Raw genomic sequence first — 26,379 nt, forward strand, 5'->3', positions numbered from 1 at the left:
AGCAATACCCAAGCTTCCTCCGGGGCACAATTACCACCACACAGCGGCTAGCACCACATCTTTACTTCCCAGCCAAAACGAAAAATGAGGCAGAACTATTTCCCAGTATCCTTTTTTATTTATGTTCCTAAACATGTAAAATTTACTGGCTGAGTGTTAACACTAATAGCCTTAAGAGCTCTCACACGATCAATGAATATAGCTTCTGTTTTCATATTTTATATAAGCTCTGTGACATATAAACACATACCTTAACACTACTGACTCACAAATATGCTTTTTAACTACTGTAGGAACCATATATTCAAAGGTATGTTTGATAGGCATTAAGCAACTTTAAAGAAACATCATGTTAGATTTTCTTACGCCAAGCTACAAACTAATAAAACAATAAAATATAAGTTTGTCACAACAGAGTAATATTCCACTAAATGACCGAGTCTTCAGAAAAATTTGGGTTTTGTTAATGCAGACGCACGCCTGCCTTCCCTTCTGAAACTGAGTCTCAACAGCATAGATAACATGGAGCAATTTGTTCTCAATTTGCACAGAATTCTACGTTATCATAGGTTTTATGCAAATTACACTCTCTCTGAGGTGCCTGAAGAAAATACCCGACAGATATCAACAGAGTAACCCAGAATAGGCAAAAACTTGTACACCCAAAACCCCTAGGTACCACTTCTTGTCAAATGAAAACAATAATTTGCAACAGTAAACAATGAGAAATACCATTTCAAAATAGTAATCTAGCATTCCATTGTCATAACAGATTAATAAAAAGAATCTTAAATTGCTTCGTAATTTATGTGTTCATCCTTATTTGTACACATAATGATGGTAGGCCCATCAAACCAGTTTCAAGTCACATTCATAGAGCCTCATCAACAGCACAGGACTTAAGGACAGGACTTGGTTTATCGAACAGACTGCTTACTTTACTTTTTATTATTATTATAACAAATCCATAATCTTTCTATTTGGAATCTGGATAATGCTACAATATTCCTTTTCCAGGAAAGCTTTAAAAAAAATTCTTCTTACAAGATTATTTTGAAACTTCTGAGCTCTTCATAATACTTCCCACTTGAGCTAATTGTTTTTCAAGGGAAATTTAATTTTAAAAAGTGTTTTTCTAACTAATGGGAACCTGTGCTAAAGTAAACAATGAGTCTCGCTTGATGGGAATTTTTGCTTTATCTTTACCAAAAGAAGGAAGGAAAGACATGTAATAGCATACTGAAACACATGCAGTAGCAGAATTGTTGAATTTTAAAAAACAATTATAAGACAATTTTCTACTCCACTTCTCCTATTTGAAACAGATCACCCTGCCCTGCCTCATTTAATATTAATTGGGTATGTTATTGTCTCTAGAAGAAAATATAAATGCAGTTCTCTAATCCACTTGCATTCTTGTTTCAAACGTATTTCTGATGAGCTAGCTTGTCAATAAACTATTGTCCTCATACACCACTTTTGTACAGAAAAAAGTTTAAAAGACACTCAAATCTTTTCAGGATTGTCACCAGCTTTGAATATAACATTACATTATACTCAACTTACCTGCCAAGGCAAAACCAAGAAATGTGAAAAGGGCATGAAAAGCCAAAGTTTCCAGCTCCTTGAGGGATATTAATGAGTAACTTCATGGTTTCAATTATGTCTTATCTTCCCAGATGGGAATTAGAGAGGTCATCCCTAGCCAGCGAAAATGAATCGCTTATTTATTCTTTCCTTGTCTGCTGCACATACATATGTATCACTAGTCTTTCTTGCAAGCCAGTACTTAAAAAACTCACTGTCCTAACCATCTACTCCCAACTGGTGCAAGAAAAAGAATGAAAGGGAAAAACAGGGCAGAGACATGAAAAGGACAAGGCAGAAGGATATTAAAGGCATGGAAGTTCAGTTATAACGTCTACCTTTAAACTACTGAAAATGAAATTTTAACATTTCTGCTAAAGAAAGCCACAGGTTTATTCCTCACACACACACACACACACAAAAAAAACCCCACACAAGGAATATTAAATTGGATTTGATTTCTGTCTTTGTTTTTACTATCGCTGCCCTTCAAGCTGTGCAAGGACAGATCTCATTGGAAAAAAAATTAGTAAGGGCGCTACATTTGAGTTTGGTAGGTGTTTATAAAACAAACATTATTCCTCCCATGGGGGAGAAAGTCAGATTCATCCCCAGGCAAGCTGTTGTCTGGTAAATGAAGTTTGTAAGTATCAAATTATCAAAACTTTAGCATTTACATTAAAAAAAAAAAAAAAAAAAAAAACCACAGATCTGTATTTGCTTTCACCAAAAAAACCTTAATCAGAATGAAAGCCTGGACAAGATGTGAAATTGTACTATGTTTAACACATTCTTTAAGAAATTAAAAACATGAAGCAAACAATGGAAAAAACACGTGAATCAGATAAAGTCCCAACACCTACAGTCACGGGACTCTTCACCAGCTAATACCTTTCCACTTGTTAACAGAGTGCATATATACCAATTAGGAATACAAGTATTATTATTATTTGATGAACACAGACTTCCTTTAATTGAAACAGTTGCTTGTGATACTGTCAGAAAAAGCACTTTGTAGAAAATATTATTTTTTCCCTCCCTAAATTTTGCTAAAGTAAGATGGCCTAGCACTTGCTCCATTGCATTCCTGCATAGTGCTTCTATTGTAAAAAGCTATCCTGTCAGCAACAAACATGTAACTGTCTAATTAAACAACGGAACCAGTCACCTCTCACAAAAAACCTGTAGCTAGGGTCTCATTGTTCAGACTTCTGTGTGGGCACAGTGTCTACCTGTCGAAAAAAACTGCAGATGAATAATCCATACACCAGCTAATGCTAAATCCTATACCGCAGCCCAGGCATTGACAAGCAAGAGCTTGTGGGGAGATTTTAACTTAAATATGTGTCTCAAGTGACAATAAAAAGGATAGAAAGTACCTAGAATCAACAAATAACTTTTCCATTGTACTCAGAGACATAATTTGCCAGATCTGGGTTTAGCTGTCATTACAACTTTTGCTTTCAAATGCAAAACAAAGTGATGTTATTCTCCTGTTCAATTTTATTCATGCTATACAGAATGCAGTAAAACTCGTCATGCCAGAGGATTTGCAAAGGGATGATGTGAAGATTAATTAGTGGCTGCTCATAAAGCACCCTGCCTGTGGAAAGCCCTATGTGTAAAAATGACCTTGTTATCAAAGTTGTTGAGTGCTCCCAATGCTCGCTTTCAATGGCCGATATGGATATTTTCCCACAGCTCTTGAAAACCAAGTTAGTTGTATTTTAATGTCTACCTACAGTTTCCGGAGGTTTTGACATTGTGCCTGTACCCCACTCTCGTAGGAGGTGGGGGTTAAACAACCACGTATTTTGCTTAAATCACATCTTTTCAGCTAAAAAAAAAAAAAAAAGTCTAAAATCTAGGTATCATAGAACCAATGTCTGAAAAATACCTGCTAAGCGTACCCATACATTCAGGCAACAAGTGAACGCGGATCTTATCCTAGTGCCCCGATTACTCCCTGGAAACCAAAGACACTACTTGAAATACTAAAGCACAGATATTTCTGTGAACAACGGTATTTACTTGGTGAGTTAGAGCTGGAAAAAAAAGATAAGGCACAAGACCAAGCACAAAGAGCACTGCTTAACAAAATGGAGCCTGCAATGGTACGTACAATGTTTTAGTATCTTCTTGCTATTTATACACATACAATAATTAGGAATGAGAACACCTCAATGTTAATTACAGCATGATCCCACAGGCCTTCAGAAATTTTTTCAGAGATGGTTTCTTTGGTGTCAGCTTTGCCAGCGAGCAGAGTTCGACGTCTCCTGCACAAATACAATTTCATGCCTAGTGCTGCCACATTGCAGAGATTAACATCTGAACCATGATCATGCCTCTCTCTACCGATATCCCCCTCCTCTGCTCAGAAATAATCGGCTATGGATACTGCCAGGAAAATGCCTCAAATCCACTGATATTCAACTTCCCCTCTACACTGATGTTATCTTAATAAAATGAAGAACTGCAGAAACTCCTTGCTCGTGTCTTTTAGGGGGTTTTCTCCAGCAATGCTCGACCGAGTCTTCCTTCTCCCTTTACACAGTAGCTCCATCAAAGAAAGAAAAACACTCCCTTGGAAACATCCTCCTCGACAGCCTGGTGGAAATGGTGAGCAGAGTGTGCATTGTGGCACAAAAAAGAGCTCTGTGAGAACAGGCAGCTGGCCTACCTGAAGGTTAAAGTAGCTCCCACTGAAAACCTGCTCTAAATACTCCACAGCAGAGCACGATGGAGGAGAGACACTGACACATGCTACGTGTCTGCGTACCAAAGTGTGAAAAAACCTCCGAGCACAGCACAGACTGGATGAAACCCATTTAAACACACCATTAACAGAAATCTACACAAAAGCCAATCCAGTCTCTCGTATCACGAGTGTCCTATAGGAAGGCCAGAACGAAGCCATTGAGGAAAATTGAGACATTCACATATAAATCAAAAAAGGACACGATCGAAGTACTGAATGATGAAAAATCAGAGTAAGGCATGTTTTGTGAGCTGTGTTAATCAGTACGAGATAGAATTTGGGTGTAGTCACATCACATACTATACGAATGTTGAAATAACATTGGTCGTCAAATTATAAGTTGTACATGTAAATATAAATGATATTTTTAAAGAGCGTATCCTCTGCTGTACATCTTTGGTACTGTTGATATCACCACCTTGCATTTTTGTCTTGCATCGTTTCCCAGGAGGAAGAAAACCCCGAAGGAATCTCCGTGTTTCACAATCACATCGCCTGTCTCTGGGCAGGGTACGTGGCCGCCGAATCAGAGCCCCAAAGCCAGGCCCTGACACAAAGCCCGTGCAAAGCCCCGAGCCTTCGCTCTCGAATTCCAAGCATCCTCCACCTCCCTCACCTCCGGCTCGGCCGGCGTGCCAGCAGATATCTGCCGACTTCGGCTTCGGGTGGAAATGGCTCAGCGCCGCGATTTCATGTCTGGGTCATGTTGAGAAGGGAGGAATTTAGGAAAGAAAAAAAAAAAACCACAACAAAAAATGGCAAAAAAAGGGGAAAAAGGGAAAAAAGGCCAAAAAAAAAAGGGCAAAAATAAAAAGCAGTAATATTATTATTATGACGGAGGAAGGCTAGAGCTGCTCGAGAAAAAAACCCACCGAAACCGCACCATGACCCATCGCCAGGATCACAAAGGAGGAGAAGGAACCCGAGGCGCTCCGGGACTCACCCCAGCCGAGCCCCCCCCCCCCCCGCGGGGGGGACCCCGCCGGCCGGCAGCACGGCGACCGCGGCCCAAAGGCGCAGGCACTGCCCCCCGCACCCCCCCCGCACCCCCGGCCCCGCCGATGCCCCGCGGGGCGGGGAAGCCGCCGGGGCCGCGGCCGCGCCGTGGCCGCCCCCCGCGGCGGTGTCGGCGGGCCCGGCCGGGCTCTTACCGTGGCCGAGGCGACGGTGTTGTCCGCCAGGTTCAAGTGGTGCGGCTCCCACCGCCGCAGGAACTTGGAGGTGAGGATCTTGCTGAGAAACGTCCGGGGGTGCCGGATGACACACACCTGGATGTCCCCCTCCTGCAGCAGCTTGTACCTCATGCCGTTGCAGTGGAGCAGGGCTCTCCGGCACGGCGCGGCACCCATTTTATTCCCCTCGGGAGCGGACATCTCGCCCAGCAGCGGCTTGCTCTCCTCGGTCTGCCTGCGGTCGCTGCCCCCGCCGGAGCCGCCGGTGCGATCCATGGCAGCCCCGCGGGTCGGGGGGGGGCGCTCGGCGGCGGCCGCCCGGGGAGACCGGTCCCTGCGGGCTGTAGAGGCGGGTACGCCAAGCGAAATTAAAAAATAATAATATAAAAAAAAAAAAGAAAAAATCCAACCCCACGCGGCGGATTAAATAATTAAAAAAAAAAAATCTGAAGGGAAAAAAAAAAACCCTGTCAGGGAAGATGGGGGAAGGGACCGGAGCGCACCCGGAGCGGGGGGAAGCGGGGAAAGGGAAGCGATAAAAAAAAAATCCTTATTCGAACTTGGAAATCCGCCCCCGGCGGGTCCCGCTCGCCGCTCTCAGAGCGCCGCGTCCATGCTGCGGGGCGGGCGCCGGCCGAGCGGAGGGTCGGCTCCCGGCGGGGGCGGCGGACAAAAGCCGGCGGCGGGGGCTGCAGGCGGCGGCGGGGCGTCCGGCCGCGGCTCCTTCCTCACCCCCGGGGCGTCTGCGCGAGAGCGGGCGGCGGCGGGCGCGCGCGTGCATGTATGTGGGCGCGCGTGTGCGTGTCCGTGGGTGCGGGTGGGGGGTTGGTGTGTGTCCACGCGCGCCGCCGCCGCCGCCGCGGGAGGAGGCGGCGAGAGGAGCGAGCGCTGCCGACAGCCTCTCGCCGGAGCGGCTGCGGGAGCAGCCGATTGGTTCCGACGGGGTCATGTGCCGCCCCTGCCTGACGTCAATGGCCGCCGAGGGCAGCGGCGGCCGCGCGCGAGGTGCGCGGGAAGCGCTGCGCGCGTTCGGCTATTGCGCTGCTCTCCTTCCCGCCTCTTCTCCTCAGAGGGGGCCGCGTCCCCCCGCAACCTCGCCCCGCCGAGGGACGAGGAGGCTGAGGGGGGACGGGGCCGTCGCCGACCAGGGAGGGTTGGAGGTGTGCGGGCGCTGTGCAACCGCTGCAGAAAACGGCGAGGGAAGCCCCGAGCCTGGTCGCTGTCGCTTGGCCGGTGGCTCCCGCTGGCGTCCCTTTTCCTCTGGTTTCATGGGGGGACTGGGAACTGCTGCACTCCCCTGAGGCGCCGGCCCGGGGAATGGGGGAACTCCGTTCTAGACCGCCTCACAGCTCAGTAACGCTGTGTGCAATATGGATGCCGTCTCAAGAGAGGCGGCATCTTTCATACTTGAGTTTTTCTCAGCAATTTAAGAGGTCATGGTGGTTGTCCTTTCCCGTTTGCTCTTACGAACAACCAGGTTAGGACCGAGGAAGAAATCACGTTTCATGTAACGCGTGCACATGCCATTAAACTGTGGAACTCGTCACGGTGGGTATTGCCGAGGTCCACAATTTAGAAGGATTCACAGGGCGGTTTTACTCGATGCTAGCAAAATGTTCGGAGGGCGTATAAACCTTCGTGCTTAAAAGTTGAAGCTCATCTCTAACGGAGGGAGAGTGGGAAGGGGATGATCTGCTCTGTGACGAGCTGGTTGTCTCACAGGGTGTACCTACGGCTGGGCTCCCGGCGGCACCGCCGACTGCGGGAGCTCTCCAAGGGCAGGTCTCCATGCCAAGCGAGGTGCCACGAGCGCAGTCACCAGCCTGCCCAAGGGATGGCTCGCTCACCCCATACGTTCGCGTCACGCGTCGCACAGATTATCTGTTGGAGAGGCGAGCTGCAACTGGAAGGGTTTGGGAGGCTTTGCTGTAAAGCCTTTTGTGGTGGCTGCTGTCAAAGACAATACATGACCGGCCGGACCACAATTACTGCGAGCAGGTCCGTCACGTGTGTTATTATAGAGCTGTTGTGTTGAAATAGGCTTGCGTTTGACAGGAGAACTGCTGTTTAAACACTTTCAGGAGGGAAGGTTTTTGTAACCCATCAATTACTAGCAAATTTGAGGCATGCTTTTGTTGCATGTTAGTATCAAAATTATTTATAAAAAGCTGGGAAGTCTCCAGAGTTCTCCTAAGTACCAGTTGATAGAATGATGCAGAATTACGCAATTTGGCAAAGGTTAGAAGAAAGACACTCATTTAATGACATGAATAATACAACCAACAGGAAGACAAAAATCTCTTTTATAGAGGTTCAAATTGTCAGTATCTCATAGCTCTGGTAATTATTTACCTCCTGAACTTAAACAAACTGACTGGTCATTATGCACTAAACATTACAGGCAGTTCCCACAGAGCTTTGTATACCATGTACTGCTAGCAGGGAATGACGCACGCATTTGCACTGAAATAAAATCCAATCTACTCATACCTGTAAATATGTGTGAATCTGCAATAAAAATAATAATAATAATAATAATAATAATAATAATAATAATAATAAAAGACTTGCAAACCAAATTTTTAAAGGACAGCTTTGTTTAGATGTAAGCTTTTTACTGCAGGAACTGTCTGTTTCTAGGAGTTCCTAGGATGCCTGGTACAAGGGAGACCTGTTCCTGTTTGACCAGAGGCACTGTTCTGGTACAAACAATAATAGTGTCAATAGTAGGGCTACTCGCCTACACTCACCTGCACCACGCTTTACTCAGCAAGAACTGCAACCAGTGTGACTGTTTTGGTGAAAGTTTGTGCAAACCAGCCACCTGCTCAAACCACTGCTTTAAATCTACCGTAATTGTCATCTCCGAGAGCTGCTCACCAATGGGAGGACAATACGTAAAGAGTCTGGCGTTCTTCAGTGAATTTCCTGGCACATTCGAGCAGATGTTTTCCACTCGCATTCCACAGAAGGTAGCAAAAAAAGAGAGATCAGTCTGTAGCGGTCAACCCACAAGTTACCTGAAAGGACCCAAGCCTCTGCTGGAAATCCACCGTTCCCCAGTGTTGAAATCCATTGAGATATTGCAAAAGCACAGCGCATCAAGCAGCGTGGCTGCTAGCAACTCCTGTCAAGGACAGAGGTCCACATCCTCAGAGGTGCTCTGTGCATTTGCAGCTCACGTGGAATCCACGCTCTCAGGCTGCAGGTGTTCTCTCTGAAGTAAACTCAGCACAGCACGATAAGATCAAGGTATGAAATCTCACATTGCCTGCCAGAACGGGGCAACTGAAAACCCTGTCTAGACAAGTGAAATTGAAACACGCTGCTTGCTGTGCAGCTTGCCGAAACGCACGTTATCCGTCCAGCCTGCAGTGCATGGCTGGCATGTGAGCCAAGGCTGAACGCATTAAAACTACCACCCCCTTCTCGCATCCCTTAGAAATTACACCGAGCAGAACCTGGATGAATTGCATTCCTGGCTTTGTGTTTTTCCAGACTTCCTCTTCTGGCTCCATGCAGACCGATAGACATCTCAGGTATACATGCTTGGCAGTATATCAAGGCAGTGTTTGGGGACTACTGTATGTTTGGTTTTTCTCCCCCAGAAGTTTATCATGAAACTGGGACATAATCATTCGTTCATATAATAAACACTGAGCAAATAGTTCGTAATAAATAGCACATCAGTGAAAGCGTACCTCTAGCTAATTGCAAGGTGCTCATGGGCATGCTATCAGTTTCGAATAATTCAAGAATTTGTGAGGTTTTCTATGAAATACTTCTTTTCTGTGCTATAACAGAAATGCAAGCTTTAGAAATGAAAACTGAGTCATTCATTTATTTATTGTCATTGATATTACTACCAAACAGAAACTCTTTTAAGTCAGGGCCTGTAAGTACAGGTCAAATTTGAAGGCGAAAAGAGAGAGTCAGAGAGAGACTTGTCCTGCTCTGCAGAAATACCAGTGCAATCGGACCAAAACAAGAGCGGGGCTGGGAGGGAAGCAGGCAGAGGTGAAGATGTTTCCTTCAAAAGAGCGGTCAGTGGCAGGACAATTCAGATCCACCTGCCAGTCTTGCACCCTGTTCCTGAGCTCCGCCCTTTCATTCGCACTTCTTTATATCTTGCTCTTTTTTATTATTCACTGCCACTTCATAGTAGCTTTTGTAAACAGAAGCATCACTTATGGAAAGACACCGTAGCCTGGAAAACTGGGATATCCCTACCTTGCGGTTTAAGACAGACTTCTGGGTAAGCGACAGAGGAATAGATGTAGACTTTTTTCCCCCCTCATCAGAACTAATTCAGTTGTGATCTGTATTATTCAGAATATTCATCTTCTCAGCTATATGCCCATAAAACCAGGAAGGCCCATAAACACAATCATTTGCAAATTCCAGATGGGACTCCAATATTGAGAAAAAGCACTTTTCATACATTTCCAGCATTTGGTCTCCTGCCTGTCTATGCTCAAGTCCGTCAGGTGTTCTGCAGAGGTCATTCCTGGGTGCCAAAACAGAAGCACTGTCCTGACATACCTTCTTAAGCTTGGTAACACCCACTTACAACCATGTGTTAAAACAAAAACAATGTGATGTTCTGAAGGCAAGGAAGACAGCAATTTGTGAGTAGTGCTCAGTGCCAATAGCACAGGTTGCATAGCAGTGGGGGGCTCGGAAAACCCATGAGAAAACACTTGAGATGTCAAAACCCACGCAGGAAAAAAATATTGCCTGAAGGCACCTTGCCTGAGAGTAGATCCATGCAGTGGCGTTCTATGACAAGCTGAGGGGAGTAACAGAGCAGCTGTGGCAAGGGGCAGGTAGAAGTACAGAGACGCCTCAACAGGGGATGCGTTACCAGGGGAGACAGCACTGTCCCCAGAGGGGCTTTGCTGGGTTTGTAGGACACTTCCAAAGGGAAAACAAGGGAAAGGAATAAAATAAACCATTACCCCACCTTTGAATTATTCCTGGTTGTTGTTTGGGTGTTTTTTTTTTACAGAATCTCTTACAATATTAACAGATGTTGTGGCAAACTCTTTCCTCAGTCAATCAAAGAGGGAAGAAAAGAAATCTCCTTTCATTGTCTCTTGCTGAAATTCTCGGTCGGAGGCTGTAAGGGCCTACCACATTCACGCGTTTTGTAAAAAAACCCCACTGCTCTTGTCCGCTCAACATGTCTCAGAGTTGTCTGTGCAGAGATGGGAGATACAGTTTTTCCAAGCAGAAAAGCAAGCACCAGGAATTCCCAACTTGTATTCAATATCCGTTTTGGCTCTTACACAGCAGCTGGCCCTCTGGCCTTTGAATCCTCGATGCATATTAGAGATAATGGAGCTTCTTTCTCCCCTTATTCACAGAGGTGCTGCATGGATTATGGAATTCGTTAGTCAATGCTTGCAAATTGCTACTGTTGACTCAGAGCAAATTCCTGCTATCAGGCTCACTAGTCAGCTCATTTTCATAACAATGCTGTATTGTTAAAAAATACTTTAAAACCATTCTTTAGTGAAACTGGGGAATACAACCCATTGAAGCAAACATATAAAACATAAAAGAGATGCTGTATCAGTAATGCTTAGAAGTCCTGCATTTGAAGTTTGTTTAAATTAATCAGCGTGGTGGTGTTAAGAGGATTCAGCAAGTCATAAAACTTTCGAAAACAGAATTGTTTCCCAAAAGGACTGACGGGCATTTAAAACCTGACTAGATAAAGATTAAAGAAGCCCACCCTGCAAGGAGCAGTTCTGTAGTCGCCCCCAAGGGAAGGGCGGACTTGATTAGGGCATCATTGATCACAGACACATAAAATGAAGATTGCATTTGCAAGCATCTCTTTCTTTTTCCCAGATTTCTCATCACCCACTTCTGAGCCTAACATCAGTTTTGGAGGAGGCCTCACAGGTGGAGTAGTAAGAGGTAAATCAGACTCTGATGTGAGCTTGTAATTCTCCAACATCTCTGACATTCAGATTTCTACTGCTCTCAGGTTTACTCAGTCTCTGTGGTCTTGTTTTCCCAGCTGATGCACATTACACTACAGGGCTAACTGCATGTCACGCACACTCTGCTGACAAATATATCTTTGATTCCTCACTGATCTAATGCACACTTTTGAGTGCATGATGCAGAAATGGTACTTTTTTTCTGCCTGTCATCATCAGATGTTCTGATGTAGGGGGATGTAGGATGAAGCTGGTGGCATCAATTGCTAGAAGGAGTCTGCCATCTGCTGATCTGAACAACACTCCAGCCTGACTGTTACCTGATCTGATATCAGCAGGATGGAACGCTATACAAAGTAGGTAAAACTTACCTGAAGAGAAGCAGCGTTAACAGACTTCCTGCGGAGAAGGAATTTATTTAAGTGGAAAGAGGAAGTCTCAAGTCTGTACTCTCAGGTCTAAGTCCGAATTGGACAAACAGAAACAGAGGCAACTAAAATAAATTAGTAGATAGGAAGGAAATAAGCAGAAGACACAAAGAAGAGGAGGAAGAGCCTGAAATTTCTCTTCTGCTTTGCTGCGTCCGATCGGATAACACAGGTAAGGTACCAGCCGCCCTTCCCCGCATTCACCCTTCTAAGTGACAGCAGAACTAAGTGGTACACTTCTTCTCTACGAGCCTCTACCTTCTTCCAGGGCCACCCACACACCCAGGAATGGAAAAAGTCCTGGGAAAAGAAGAGGTGCCAACAAAATTCATCAGGCTGCCATCTCTTTTTCCTTTAGTGCTTACTGCCATCAAGGTGTATGTAAAAACATGTCATTGGGCAGGACGTAGTGAAAAGTCACTCTTTCCGTTAGACTGCCTGCATTATTGTTCCCACTCCGCAGCTCATGTTTCCTATTTCATCAATAGGTCACATCCTACCAGTCAGTCCACGTTGCGAGTGCTCGTCAGTTCGAAATGCTCTATTAGCTCTTAACGCATATAAAACATCACCATAACACAAATAAGCATTAGAAGTCAAAGGGAAATGGGATATGATGCAGAGCTGTGAGCTTGTCACAGTACGGTGAAATTTCCCCAGAGGAAGAACAACTAAGAAAGAAAAAGGTAGTCCACAGATTAGGGAAGTATGTCTTCAGTCACTGAACCAGCACACCGGGGAAGTGAAATTAGAAGAGGATGAAATGCTGAAAGACTGGATTATTTTTTGAAAGACTGGGAGGAGAAAAAAAGCAGAATGGGAAAGAGCATCAAGTATCAGCAGGATTAATACCCACAGATCCTTTGGTGAAGAGGTGCCACAGAAGAAGAAAGAGAAGATAAAGTGACATCCTTAATTATTGCTTTTATTATTAAATTCCTGTGTTACAATCGTTTCAAAACAATGTTACACAAAAGGCAGCTGAAACTCTCCCACTTGTCCTTGGTCCTTTCCTAACATTACTTTAATATGAGCAGGGCTATAAAGTGAAGCAGAAACTCCCATCCATGACAGTGCACTGTCATCCAGTGCTTGTGGCTTTGTTGTGCTAAGCACCTCCTAAGATAGCCCTTGACCTAAGAAGTCTAAGAAAACAAATACAAAGAACAGAGAGAAGCATCAATTTAATGTAGTTATCTTTTGTGATTTATAGATTCCCAGATACAACTAAAAAAATCAGCTGTTTGGGTATGCTTTGGTAATTTTATACATCTTATCGTTTTTACCTGTCTATCAGCTGAGCATAGCTGATTTCTTGAAAGTATGGTATCCCTGGAGGCTTTACAATGCAAGGGGAAACAGAAAACAAGAGAATGACAGTGACTTGCTTAGGACAGTGCCCGGCTGACATGCAGCAGAGCAAGATGATGACAAATACCAAGAGAATTCTCTGGAAAGAACAGATGGTCAGTGATGGTAGATTTCACCCACATGGACAGACTGCACCATATACCTAGAAGTAATACATCACACATCACAACCAGGGAAAAAAAAAAAATCATGCATATAGCTTTGATAGTGCCCAAGGGTATGGCTGACCACAGAAATCAGAGTTTCTGAGCTACTGCAATATTGCAAAATGGAGCATTTTCTTTGATACATAAATTTCGCTTTCAGTACACGTGCCTATTTTTCCATAATATGAAAAAAACTTAAAAAGAATATACCTTGATGGAGCTTTTCTTTGATACTATAGAAAGCTTTGAGACACAAATACAGAACAAGACATTGTAGGAAAGAACTGCCTATCTAGCACTAGCTCTTAAAGCCTTTAGTAAGGCCTTGAGAGTATGAAGGATGCTACAGCTGTTAGTGAAAAGTGACTTGTGAATTGGTTAGCTCCACCAGCAAATTGCACCAACGTGGATATCAATTTGCATTTGTTTACCACATCCACAACAGGTGATGGGAGGACAGGGAGGAGCTGCACGAGTTCACGGATGTGATGTGGGAAGCATGGGGCTGGGCTGGGTGATTATCAACAGCAGCAGAATACAGGCATTCTGTGTGTACCAGGTCTTGTTGGTGAGTACAGACAGCCGGGGTTTCACCTCTTGTTTGGCCTGCAGTCAAGAGCAAAGATCATTACCATTCTAAACAGCATGCAAATTTCAGCAGTGAAACATGAAATAAAGAAAATGTTGGGTGAAGTTAGCAGGACTGGTGCACTGGGTAGAGAAGGGCAAGCAGGGATCATGGTGCTGGTTTAACATGTTCCGAGGCCTCATACCGTATAACTTATAACTCAGCGTAAGCATATTGAAGATACCAGTGAATCCCATGGTTCAAGGACATCTAAGGAGATTACAAGAAAACAAGAAAGACCTGCATGTAGGCCAGGAAATAAAGACTTTCAGCCAGTTTACTTGGTGCAGCTGTTTCAGTTAACTTGCATCTGTGGGTAAAAATGCCTCTTTAAATGGGTGTGGGGGTAACCAAGTACCAGCTGTTCACTAACTCCGTATTTCCTAATGCGCCATACTCTGACAATGGATATTCAAGAAAAAGTCCTTTTAATACATTAGGAGCTGTATAGCTGGGTTCTGGGAATAATTCTTCCCATGATTGTATGCAGAGACTTGAGTTTGCTTTCGTGTTTTTTAGAAAGACGAAAGGAAGATGGGGCTGCCCAGAGCAATCAAAAGAGAGAGTTTAGAGATGTGAGTTCCAGGAATCATTCCTTGCCTGGGAACAGGGGATGATTTCAGGAAAGACTGCTATGCTGTTTTCACACTGCTTTTGATTATTAAATGATATGGATTCACGCTTGCTATGCAGCAGTTGCCATTTCCTAGGATAAGCCAATTAGCCTGAAAAAGTGAATAAAGAGATGTTATCACCTTTAATATCTGGTGCTGCTGCTGCCACCGCTTTTCCAAAATACTCTCCCGTGGGCATTAAAGTGATATTTTCATTTATTCACCAGTAAAAATGCAGCCTTAACCCATCTGCCAGTCCCTCTGTGTATATATCTGGGTAATTTAATAAATGCTTCTGGGTGTTGATTTACGTCATTGTATCCCTATGTAAGCACGCCTCTGTGAGCATGCTGTTGGTTGTCTGTAAGCGTTCATTGTTCGCGTTTTGGTGTGTACGTCTGTGTTTCTGAATGTGGTTTTGTTTAAAATTTTCCCTAGAAAAACCAAGGAGTCAGACATTTCACGAGGATGTTAGTTAATATCAAGGAAAGGAAGGAGGAGACAGTAAGGGATCATTTACAGAAAAAAAAGGGGTCGATTTGGCTGCAGCTAATCATCTGCCTCAGTGTTCACCAGAGAAGATGGGGGAGTTCATTCCAGACATTAAAATGTCTCAGGGGAGGATGGTATAGATCATGTTGAAACAGAGATGGAAATGGTAAATTATCTAAAAGCTGACAAAGCGATAGGGCCAGATGTCATCTGATCCCACAGCAAAGATAAAAACTGGGAGAGAGAACCTTCCCGAGGTACGCCCAGGATTCCCTCAGAAACTGTAGGTGGAGAAACTGTAGGTAGAGACAGGGAATATTATTTCTAACCCCTATCATTGAGGTAGATCTCTCGGATACTGGATTAATTTTGAACCCATAGCCTGGTTCCAGCTGTAATTCCAGCTCACAGGGAAAGGTATTCTTCTGAGCCAGAATGCAGAACGAAAGAACATTAAAATCAAAATAAGTGCAAAGTTTCCCAACGTGCCAGCATCCCTTGAAAAATAACCCTTACTAATGGCCCAGGAACACTTTCATAACAGGAGCCTCCTCAAACCAATAGCAAAAGGGTTCAGACGGATTTTCCGGCGCCGGTGCCCAGATCACTTTGCACACACAGCTTGTTTTCCTGCACTTGAACAATCGTGGACCTGACTCACCACCCCTTCGCTGCACTATTCGGCCAGTTCAACAGCGTAAACAACCGAACCCCGCGGCACCTCACCAGGGTAAGCACGGGGAAGCAGCAGTGGCCCTGTACACGAGGCAGTGGCATTCTCCATTTCTAACAAGAGAAAGGTGGTTGCTATTTTGGAAGCTGGTACACATCCTAAGACTACAGATACAGTCACTGGATGTGTGTTGGTATAGCAGAATCAGAAGTTTTCAGCATTGGTGGCCCGGTGTTCAAAGGACAGCAAATCTGCTCACACCAAGCTTGTGTTGGCCTTTGTTAGCCAGACACTGTGAACACAAAGACGTTTGCACAGGGAAGTGCTGGGTACGTTACCTACGACCTCCATGACATGTTGGCTGTGATCCAGTATAGTTCCTGAGAAACACCTGGGCCATTTTCTATATATCCTCTGTTTGCAGAGACTCCTACGCAGCACAGCTCTTCCCAGTAGTGCTATTAGACACGAATAACATCGGCTCCGATTGTTGCATGCATTTCCTAGAAGAGGTGAAACAAACTGAGGAAATTAGGACTTATATTCTCCGCATATGATCCTTCAAATGAAAACTACATAATGAAAATATTCTCTGCCACAAAATATCTTCCTTCTTCCAGAGAAAAGCATGACTCAGATTTTGAGACAGTTGGACATTTACAATCTAGCTTCTCCATAGAAACTCCCACTAAATTCATAAGCCTTTGATGATCCTGTTCACTCTTGTTCTTTTCAGGAAGTTTTCCCCATGTTCCCAGATACGCTTCCTCTAATTAACATCCTCCATAAAGCCATTTCTTTCCACAGCACACTATCAGCAGCCCCTAGGTTTTGCCCCAGCCTGCCGCCTGTCTGGGGCACGGGTGGTGGCCCCTCTGCAGGGACCACCAACCCCAGCCGTGGGGCCCATCTGCCCGTACAACCCACCCGGCCGTTCCCCCCGCGCTTTGCTTCGTGCGTTACCGGGCGATGTGTCAGCCAGGGCCATTGTTTTTAACAGGAAGCGAGTTTGGCCGCCTCTGCGATTTAGATTGTGGGCAACGAGCAGGGGTGTGGTGTGCAAAGCAAACAAGGCAGGATTAACAGCTCTTTTCACTTCTGGACAAGGAATCGCTACGGCGGCTCGCAGGATCCTGCCCCATGTTGGCTACGGCTTCTCCTCGTGACCACAGCCAGGAGTGAAAAACCAGAGCGTCCTCCAGGTTTTCAACTGGAGAGTGAAGATAAAAGTCCGGGCCCCATGTTCTGACAGACCTTTACGAGCTAAACATCTTGAAATGAGATTAGGAGAGAAAATTAAGAACAGTCTTCTCCTTTCAATAGGTCTTTAAAAACAATAACCAGGCCTTACTGTAAATTCATTTATTTACCCTCAGCTTGCCAATTCCCAAGCTGATATCTCCTCTGTGTACCAGGGATATATATAGATCTAAATGTGGCAAGAAGACAGAAAGATTTTATTTATTTTGCGTGAGGACAGCAATGTGGGGAATTCTTTTTTCCAGGAAGAACTCACATCAGAGAGCTTGTTAAAGAAATACTGTGAGGTAAATAAAATCCAAATTATATTTAGCTCATAGGAGGTGACAAATACTAGTCAGGTTGACTATTGCCTTGCTGGAAGTCAGTCAGAAACCACTGTCAAATAGAGCACGAAAATAGAGAAAATAGAAGAGAGAGCATGTATTCAGGACAGGTCTTGCATTTGCTAAAATGAGTGACATTTTGCTGTTTATTGCTAGCATTTTTTTTAAACCAGTTTCAAATCACAGAATCACACAGAATCACAGAATAGTAGGGGTTGGAAGGGACCTCTGTGGGTCATCTAGTCCAACCCCCCTGCCGAAGCAGGGTCGCCTACAGCAGGCCGCACAGGACCCCGTCCAGGCGGGTCTTGAATATCTCCAGAGAAGGAGACTCCACAACCTCCCTGGGCAGCCTGGGCCAGGGCTCCGTCACCCTCAGAGGGAAGAAGTTCTTCCTCATGTTCAGACGGAAACGTACCCAAAGTCAAATCCTGTCCTGCATTCTGCTGAAGTCACCTAAACCATCTGGTTTGGCTCTCCAGAACAGTCTGAAAAACCCTCATGCTATGTTAGTGGCAAACACAAACCCCGTGCCCCTCGTCCCGCCGGATCGCCACCTCCCTGGCGCCGCACGCGTCCTCCTGTGCCTTACCACAGCCGGGTGTGGACATCACTCCCCAGCGCCGCAGCTACAGACAGGGCAGGCTGGACGAAGCGTCGGCAAACGGAGGAAACTTGGAGGTAACTTGCAAAAACCCAGGCCTGTGACAAAATTGGCCTAGACGTCAGTGTGGCAGCGTGTGTTAGCCAGGAGTAAACTCAAAGCACGGATGAGGCAGCCGTAAGCGTTCGGATCGCTGGATCCAGACATTCATTAAATCCATAAGACTTCACATGCAGGGCTGAGCTTTGTGGGGCTGTCCTAGAGCCGTGCAGCGATCAAACACACTCTAATTTGCTCACAAGGCAGAGGTGCCTGCTCTCACCAAGCGCTCCCTACCCTCTTCACAGCTCCCTTCTGGGTCATCCCTTCCCACGGGCGAGTGGGTGCTGCAGGAGGCTCATCATTCTTTCCTGGCACAGCAGCTAATCCACCCAGCCTGACTGCAGAGAGATAGCTGGCTGTTTGGGAAGGAGAAACCAGCTAAGGTGAGATTTTTTAACCTGTTCTTGCCTTGTTCCATGCAAGGAAGCCACAAATTCTCTCTCACTGAGGCAGCTGATAAAATTGCCTCCTGTGTTCAGCAGCAGAGCAGAAAGGACATCTAACCAGACCAACTGGAAGGTAACTTCAAGAGTTACTAAAATTTGCAAGCACTTGCAGTCATTTATGTGCACTCTATCAAACAAACATATAAATATCAAACGATTCCCCCACCTCTTCTTGATTGCTGGGGTTATTAAGTGAAAGCAAAGGATTATACTGCTCATCTGAACTAAAAAGCCTGCAGAAAGCAGCCTGCATTACATTAGACTTTGCTATGTTAACAGTTGCTGTCTGCAGTCAGAGTTCCTTCTCTAAGCACTGGAGCCCTGTAAAGCGCTTGAGGGGACACCGCCTTTGCCTGGAGAGAGATTTTGGGTGAGATTTTGGAAAGAAGGTTTGCATACAAGTAGTGTGTGATCACTGCTGGAATGCCGGTTTCCTGCTAGACACACATACAGATTTCATGACCCTGTGTTCTTTTACAAAAGAAAAGTGACCTGCAAAACCCCAGCATTTCATATCTCAAAGTGGTGGGGCAATACAACCTACATAACAACCATGAGTCATTCAGAAACAGAAGGATCAAGCTCCAGGGATCTCCTCCTCAGCACAGACCTGCAAATACACTGGCATAATTTGCATTCCACAGCTTGCCTTGCAGAATCCACAGATAAAAATCAGGCTTGGCATGGTTAGGATAACTGAGCAATATTTAGCAGCAGAACAATGAGCCAGCTGGGAAAGCGCGTACTTACCCAGAGTCAAGTGGGCAAGTCACTTTGGGCAAGACGGTTACTTAGGGGTTGCCTGCACAGGGAGGTTGGTACAAAGCCAACTAGGGTTTGAATGCACAGTACGTAAATCCACTCCAGCCAAAGGTGGTGTGAACAGCCTGTGGGTTTGCTGGCCAGATGAGAGCGGGGGTCCCCAACAGCTGGGGAGCCGGCACAGCCGCTTCCTACTTCTCTCCATGGCCTGACACCTTGGCTTGAGCAGCCACTGCAGACGTTGCCTGTTCCCTCACCCCTTGCAGAAGTTACTGTCTCCATGACAGGAACTGGAGAAGCAAACCTTCCTCAGCTCTTCAAGCCCTCCAGCCTTTCTTTGCCGGTATGATTACATGAAGCCATGTGAAAGCTATGCCAAAATTGGGATGAAAAAGCAAGATAAAAGTAGCCTGCACAGAACTCTCAGTATAAGCCACCAGGCTGTGAACTGGCACAAATGAAGCATGGATTCAGGGCCCATTATTTAGGGCTCAGGCTATAAATTGTAACGAGCCACTCTTTATTCCCAAAAGTCACGGGTCTGGGTGATGCTGCGGTCTCCTTCTCCAGCAGGCAACCCAAACAGCAATGATCTTAGGGGAAGCAAAGAGAGAGGCAGTCCCAGGGGATGCTTACTGGTGGTGAGCCCCTTTAAGGGAGATTAAAAAAAAAAGGGAGAAAAGACTAGAATAGGGCCCAGAAGGAGCAACAGAAAGAGAGCAGACCCCAGCCAGATGCACACAAAACCAAAGGCTCTGATCAGACTTCCCTGTCCCTGCACCCATCCGACGTATGACCCGGCGTGCTAATACTGAAAGAGCTCAGAGGAAGTGGGATTTGGCACCGCGTGTGAGCGGCGGGGAGCCGGGTGCGCTCGGTCCATAGTACATGACCAAGGCCATGCGTGTTTGCAACGCCGTGGCGTCCCTGGGAACCCTGGCCGTGGCTGTGTTAGCTCTGGTGTGCGGGCTGGGCCTTGGCCAGCACCACCTGCCAGCGTCAGAGAGAAGGGACGCGTGGGACTGTCCCGCACTACCCGTCCGGCAGCTCTCCAGCCCCTGCTTTGGGAGCAAGGCCATCTCTGCCTGCGACAGTGGCCACATACGGAGTTTCTCCCACTGAGCAGCTGCTGTGGGTTTCCCTGTGGCCTGGGTGAGGGCAGCTCCCTTCTGGACAGAGCTGCGATGATGCTGATGTGGCAGAAGAACGCCGCTGCCACGTGGGAGGGCTGGATGCTGCAGCGGGAGGGCTTTCAGAGTGTAAGTTTGAGCCCAGGAAGTTTCCTTCGCCGCCAGCGCTCCGAAATTCTCGACCCCTTGGGGATGCTCCAGGTTTGGTGCGTGCCTCGGGGGACCCCCGGTAGGAAATGGCACTCTGAGCCCCAGGACATCCATCAACAAAAAATGCATTCAGGCATGACTTACCTTGCATAGTGAGAGTAAGTTTACATACAATTTGCGTAATACTTTGGGTGAGAAGTCTCAGAGGATGTTATGGTGTCACTTGTCACCAACTAGCCTTGTGAAAGCAAATTGGAATGTGTGAATCTACTGAAGAGGCTTGTCGAAATTTGTAAGGGAAGGGGCTCAGCCTTCCTCTAGCCATCAGAAGTGCAGGGGCATTCACACGAGGTTCATCTCCCTGGAGAATATTGCACAAAGTTTCTGCTGAGCAGTAGGAGAGGTTCAAGATGACCAGAAAAGCAAAGAGAGTGAGCAGGGAGAGCTAAAGGTGCTGGAGCAGTTTCATCTTGTTCACACTTCCTCCCTCCAGCAGCATCACTGTGCACTGAAGCATTAAAGGTGAGATCTCTTTGCATCTTGCTGGGCCCGATGGCAAAAGGAGACATCCGTCTGCCCCTACAGCTATGGGAGAGTTTCAGAGCAGCAGTAGTGCAAAAAATTGTGCTTATCTCACAGAAGTCAGCTGACAGCAGGCTTTTCTGTGTGTCAGAAGCTCTAGGCAAAATCCTTCCCATCATGATGGTATCAGCCACCTGTACAGGCAGCCTTCCCTCCTTTGCCCTAGTCTACACCCTGTCGGTGGCTCTGCTCCCCAGACAACATCTGGAGCTAGCGGAGGTGCTTGGAAAGCCCCTGTTAAGGAGGGGTGAGAGCCTCTCAGTCACCGTGGATTAGCACTGCACACCAGTCAGGTCTGTTTTCTCCTGTCTAAAAACAGGGGACAAGACAGAAGCATCTCCGTCTCCTCCGAGGTATGAGCTGACTTTGAAGAGATCAGAGGATGATCTTGAATCTTCTGGCCTGTACAAATATCTGCCTCTCTGTAGCCTGCCAGTCACACAGGTGATGCAAAGAAGGGCAAGGACCAGAACCGAGGCCACCAGGACTGATTCTCTGTCCTCGTTGCTGGACCATTCATCCCTGCTGAGATAATGCTCACCAGCATTATCGCTCCTAACTGCCACCTGCGGTTCACTCGCTGATAACCAGCAGGTAGGTTACTTGCAGTTAGCCAAAGCAAGAACAACAATTAACTGAGAGAAGCAGATAAAATCTTAGATGCTTTTCTGGCTCCAAACAACATATTGTCCAAACAGAACTACTACTTTTGTGAAATTTTTTTGGCGTGGAGAAAGTTTAAACTACCATAATTTCAAGTTTCTAGGAGCTTTTTGTTTATAGGAAAAAATAAATAGTTAAGGTTTGAGGCTCCCAGTATGAATAGAAACAGATCATATTTATGACCTTAGGATTTAATATTTTTAGATACTATTTGTGAATTTGGTGACATTCATGATTTAGTAGGATTGCACTGCAGAAACATTGCATCTGCTTTGTGCTTTGGACAAATCACTTCATCATTCTGATTCATGGCATCCAGCGCTCAGGAAAAGAGTCTTAAAGTTATCACACATGCAAGCTTTGTTTTGCCAGCCAGGACTGTGCTGGGAAAGTGCAAATACACAATGATTATAGGCAATGGTAACGGGTGTAGCAATCAGGATGATCTTGATAATTATGTACCTTCAAGAGAGAGGAGAAACTTGTTTTAACTTGTAAATGGAATAAACCTGTTATAGTTGTGATGGGAGTCACCCAGGCTGGCAAGAACTGGGTTTTTTTCAGGTCTCTCTAATAGACTGGTACCGTGGGGGAGCGGTGGAAGAACGTGTGAGTTCTGCTGAGAATGCACTCCCTTGGTCCTGCAAATTTTCAGATTCCCTGATCTGTTCTGCTTTCGACCATGCGTTATTCTAGGTCCACGCAACACTTCCCCGTCTAGCAGTCTGCTACGTTCACAGGGCTCTCACAAAGTCAGACCAAAGATCTTGCAAATACCAAAACTAAGCATAGCTCTAAATATTTGTTGGATTTGGGCCTTACTTTGTGATCTTCATGCTGCTTATAACTCAGCGTCAACCCCAAGAGCAACACTGACATCGCACGTTGGAAACAGGGTGTTGATTCAGCCCCAGAAACTTTGTGGAAGATTCCTGCCTTCCAGATTTCTCTAAAAACAGCACAGGGGTATAGATGCCTGTGGCTGTGATGATTCCTCTATTAAACTATGTTACTCTAGTGTTCTTGAACTCAGGTAACTGTCTTTTCCAAATGGTTAAATGCAATCGTAAAGAAAAAGACGATGTTTATTTATTTAACCACAAATCCTAAGTACATCCAGAGAACTGAATGTCCCAGAGAAATCCTATAGGAAGACGTTCTCTCACCACAATGCCAATGACAGTGAAAGAGTGGAAACAGAGAACATGTCTAGTTCAAATTCACTTCTACAGATATGGAAAAATTTGGAATAATGTTATACCTTCCTTTCCAAACTCAAGGATCAAGTAGGCAGCAGCTATGCTACCCCTAAGTTATTCTCAGCATCTATTTAGGCAAGCAAAAGTTCATCTTTAGAACCTTTACAACAATGTGTTTGACAATGAAAAGCAAATCCAAAGAGCATCTGTCATCTCAGAGCAGGGTCTGGAGGTGGTTTTAAGTACATCAGCTCCAAGGACCAGGTTAGGTTAAGGAAAAAAAGGAGCCCAGAAAGCTGGAATGGGCAGTTAACAGCAGGTAGCAGGAAACTGTTAGATTTTGGTCAATCACCAGACTAACATCTGGAGGATATAAAATGCCATTCAGCATGGAGAAAAAAGTTGGGAAACACTGTAAACATTGAACTGAGCAGTGGTGCACTTGGTTCTGACGCTGCCACTACATCTCTGAATGCAGAGAAATGGAACGTGCCTGCGTTTAAAGCCACTTTTCCACCTTAGGAAAATATTACGATGGCATAATGTTATTCCCGTACCAAGCAGTGAGCCCAGCACCTTCCTCTGAGCAGGGACTGTTTAACCTTAGCCACCTGCCCACACCTGAAGGGTTTGTTTCAGAATGTTCTTCCTCAGCCCTGTTCTCGTCTCCTTTCTTAACGTGTGGGTGACACAACCATTCAGCTGCAAACCAGTTTTGTTTTCATTTTAGCTTGCACAACCTTCCTGTTCTCTTTAAACAAATACAAGGTAGTGGGGGTTTTTCTTTTCCAACTTTCATTGAAATATGCATAATAAGGTGGAAAATTCCAGGGAGCAGCTACAAAAAAGAGAAGGCTAGATTACCTTACATCAAAGGGAAGCAGCATTTGCTAACTCCTTCGTTTTACGTGTGCATGACTCACAAACCGCTTTATGAAAATGGAAAAACGATTGAGGAATCGCTCAGGTCCTGACAAAAAATAAACTAATAGTAACAACCTAATTTCCATGAAAACAGGCTGGTCTCCAAAGCATCTGCCAAGACCAGACAACGTGGTGCTTACAGCTTTCCTTTGTTTGCTCTTCAAAGCAGGTAGAGCCAGGAACGTTCCGGTGCCTCACGGCAAGCCCTAAGATGTGGTACGTGAGTTTCAGATGAGGGAATTGCACTTTTCTCCCTGAATACGTCACACTACGACAGCAAGAAGAACAGCACAGACGCAGCTGAAATGCGGAGATGAATTGAAAGGCCGCAAATAGATTCTTCAGCATTACTCTGCAGTGTGGGGAACTGAGAGGGCAATTAAAACCAACATGAAAGAAGGTTTAATTGCAAATCAGCAAAACTTGCTGAAGCACAGGTGGCAGGAGGCAAAGAATCACCCCGCCTGATGTCCAAGCCCTTCGCAGAGGAGAGCGTTGCCCTCAGCTCCCCGGGCAGCTGATGGGAACAGATGGGCCCTTCCCAAGGAGACATTCAGATCCCAGACCGAGCAGACCCGGGGCAGCGTCTGCTCTCCCCACGCCTGCCCGGGGTGACCCACCCTCAGACGCAGGCTCATCACCACCATGGAGAAGAAATCTAGGACAAACCCACTCAGCCTGGGTGAGCAGCAGAGCCCTCCCTGTCCCTGCGAGGCCACCACATCCAGCGATGAAAGAAAACCGAGGTGGAGAGTAAGTGGGCATTAATGGCAGGCCACGGTGTCATGCCTAACCCGCTGCCCAGCCGCCTCATCGCGCGGAGACTGGCCAGTGCCACAGCACCGCGCCATTATTTCAGTGTGTGGGCTACAGCTTGTAAATCTGAGACTGCAGAGCAGAGCGTGAGCAGGAGCGCTAAGGACTCCACCATCCTCAGAGCAGGCGCACTGGGGAAGGGCAGGAGGGAGCCTGGAGATCAGGCGCAGAGGGAGGTCTGGTAGCTACAAGGATGCCCGCGGGAGGACAGACTGGGTTTGAGGAGGTGGGCAGTGCTGCTCACACCTGGGAATGGTGCGAGGCACCGGTGACACCACCCTTGGGCCCCTCTCTTCGGGCAGGCAGCTTTTAGCATTTCAAAGAGTTTCTTTTCTTTGTCACTCCTAACGCTGACTAAAACAGGCAAGCAGGTATTTACGGGCCCAGCTCTCTGGGGTGGGGAGTTCAAACGGGCACCACGGCAAGTGAGGGGACGCGTCCAGACCCTTCCTGAGCAAAGCACCCAAGCCAAGGAGCAGCCCAAGGTCGCAGGCACCTCATGTGCTGCTTGTTCCAGAGGCTGCAGGGCAGGGTAGAGGACTGTGAGGAGAACCTGATTTCCTCTTCAAGACGGAAAACATCAAAGTTGCCCTGAAAAATTAAGCTTCTGGACAGGCTCTTAGTGTATTTAAAAAAAGCACAACAGACTCATTTCAAAGCACTTTTTCCAAAGGTCTTTCCTGAACATACATCACATGCAATGGAAAAACACTATATGCCTGGCATTTAATATTTTTCACCTGTGACCCAGGATTGATGTGTGTTTAGCTCCCTGATTTAAGACAACAACAGGTCTCAGCAAGAAGAAAAACCTTTCAGAGTTTGGAAAGGAGTTGGAAAAAACTAAAGTCATGCTCAACACTTCCTCTTCCCTGGAGAGATAGGAGTGCTGCTTGCCCTTTCCTGACGATAAGCATATCCTGGTGGTTAAAAATACATTTTGCTCTTACCGTAAATTCTCCATTAGCCAACTCCTCCAGCCCAGCCCACGCTGTTGGGGTTCACGATTCCTCAGAGACCACACGTGACAGAGCTTGGCCTGTGCGCATCCAAATACACTGGAGAAAAAGAAAGAATAACAGGTCTGATCCTGCTGCTGCTGGCTTCACCTGGAGCAGCTGTCAAAATCTGTTGAGTGGCCACAACATCCACCTCAAATGACTCGCACCTTTCCCAGGACCCTCTGGATTCTGCATTAATTTTTGACTCCGACTTTACTTTTTGGCTGGAAGCTGCTGCAAAGGGTTGTATTGAATCTGAACAGCAATTCATTTTTCAGTTAATTTTACTGTTTCTGGTGATCGTTGTGCCGAAGAACTGACTTGGCAGCACAGAGCTTAGTGAAAAGCGGGAGCTGCTGCTTGATTTGAGATTCTGGAGACCGGGAGCCAATTACCTGCTCTGCAAAGCTTCTCATCCTTCCCACGTTTCTCTTCTTCACCTGGAAGACTCAGCCTGGCGAAAGCCTGCTCATAGAGCTGGGCTCTGCAAAGGACACAGATGCCACTTCTTACCAAGGAGGCACCGGCCCTGGGAAGAGCCTGGATCAGCAAGGCTGGGGCTGTTCACACCCCCAGACCTCTCCACAGCAG

General features: G+C 46.1%; 2 protein-coding genes across 2 annotated transcripts in view; both read right to left on the reverse strand.

The window, feature by feature from the left end:
- The window catches only part of CMIP (c-Maf inducing protein), a 137,382-nt gene extending 130,991 nt beyond the window's left edge, over positions 1 to 6,391 (reverse strand). The window contains exon 1 of the mRNA XM_075433571.1: positions 5,500 to 6,391. Coding sequence (XP_075289686.1) covers positions 5,500 to 5,796 — 297 coding nt within the window. The 5' untranslated portion in view covers positions 5,797 to 6,391. The remainder of the gene's footprint in view (positions 1 to 5,499) is intronic.
- Positions 6,392 to 25,761: 19,370 nt separating this feature from the next.
- The window catches only part of GAN (gigaxonin), a 44,601-nt gene continuing 43,983 nt past the window's right edge, over positions 25,762 to 26,379 (reverse strand). Inside the window, exon 12 of the transcript XR_012765295.1 lies at positions 25,762 to 25,845. The gene's annotated coding sequence lies outside the window, so the exon portion shown is untranslated. The remainder of the gene's footprint in view (positions 25,846 to 26,379) is intronic.

The sequence above is a fragment of the Opisthocomus hoazin genome, chromosome 12 (genome assembly GCF_030867145.1).
Source record: "Opisthocomus hoazin isolate bOpiHoa1 chromosome 12, bOpiHoa1.hap1, whole genome shotgun sequence".
Taxonomy (NCBI): domain Eukaryota; kingdom Metazoa; phylum Chordata; class Aves; order Opisthocomiformes; family Opisthocomidae; genus Opisthocomus; species Opisthocomus hoazin.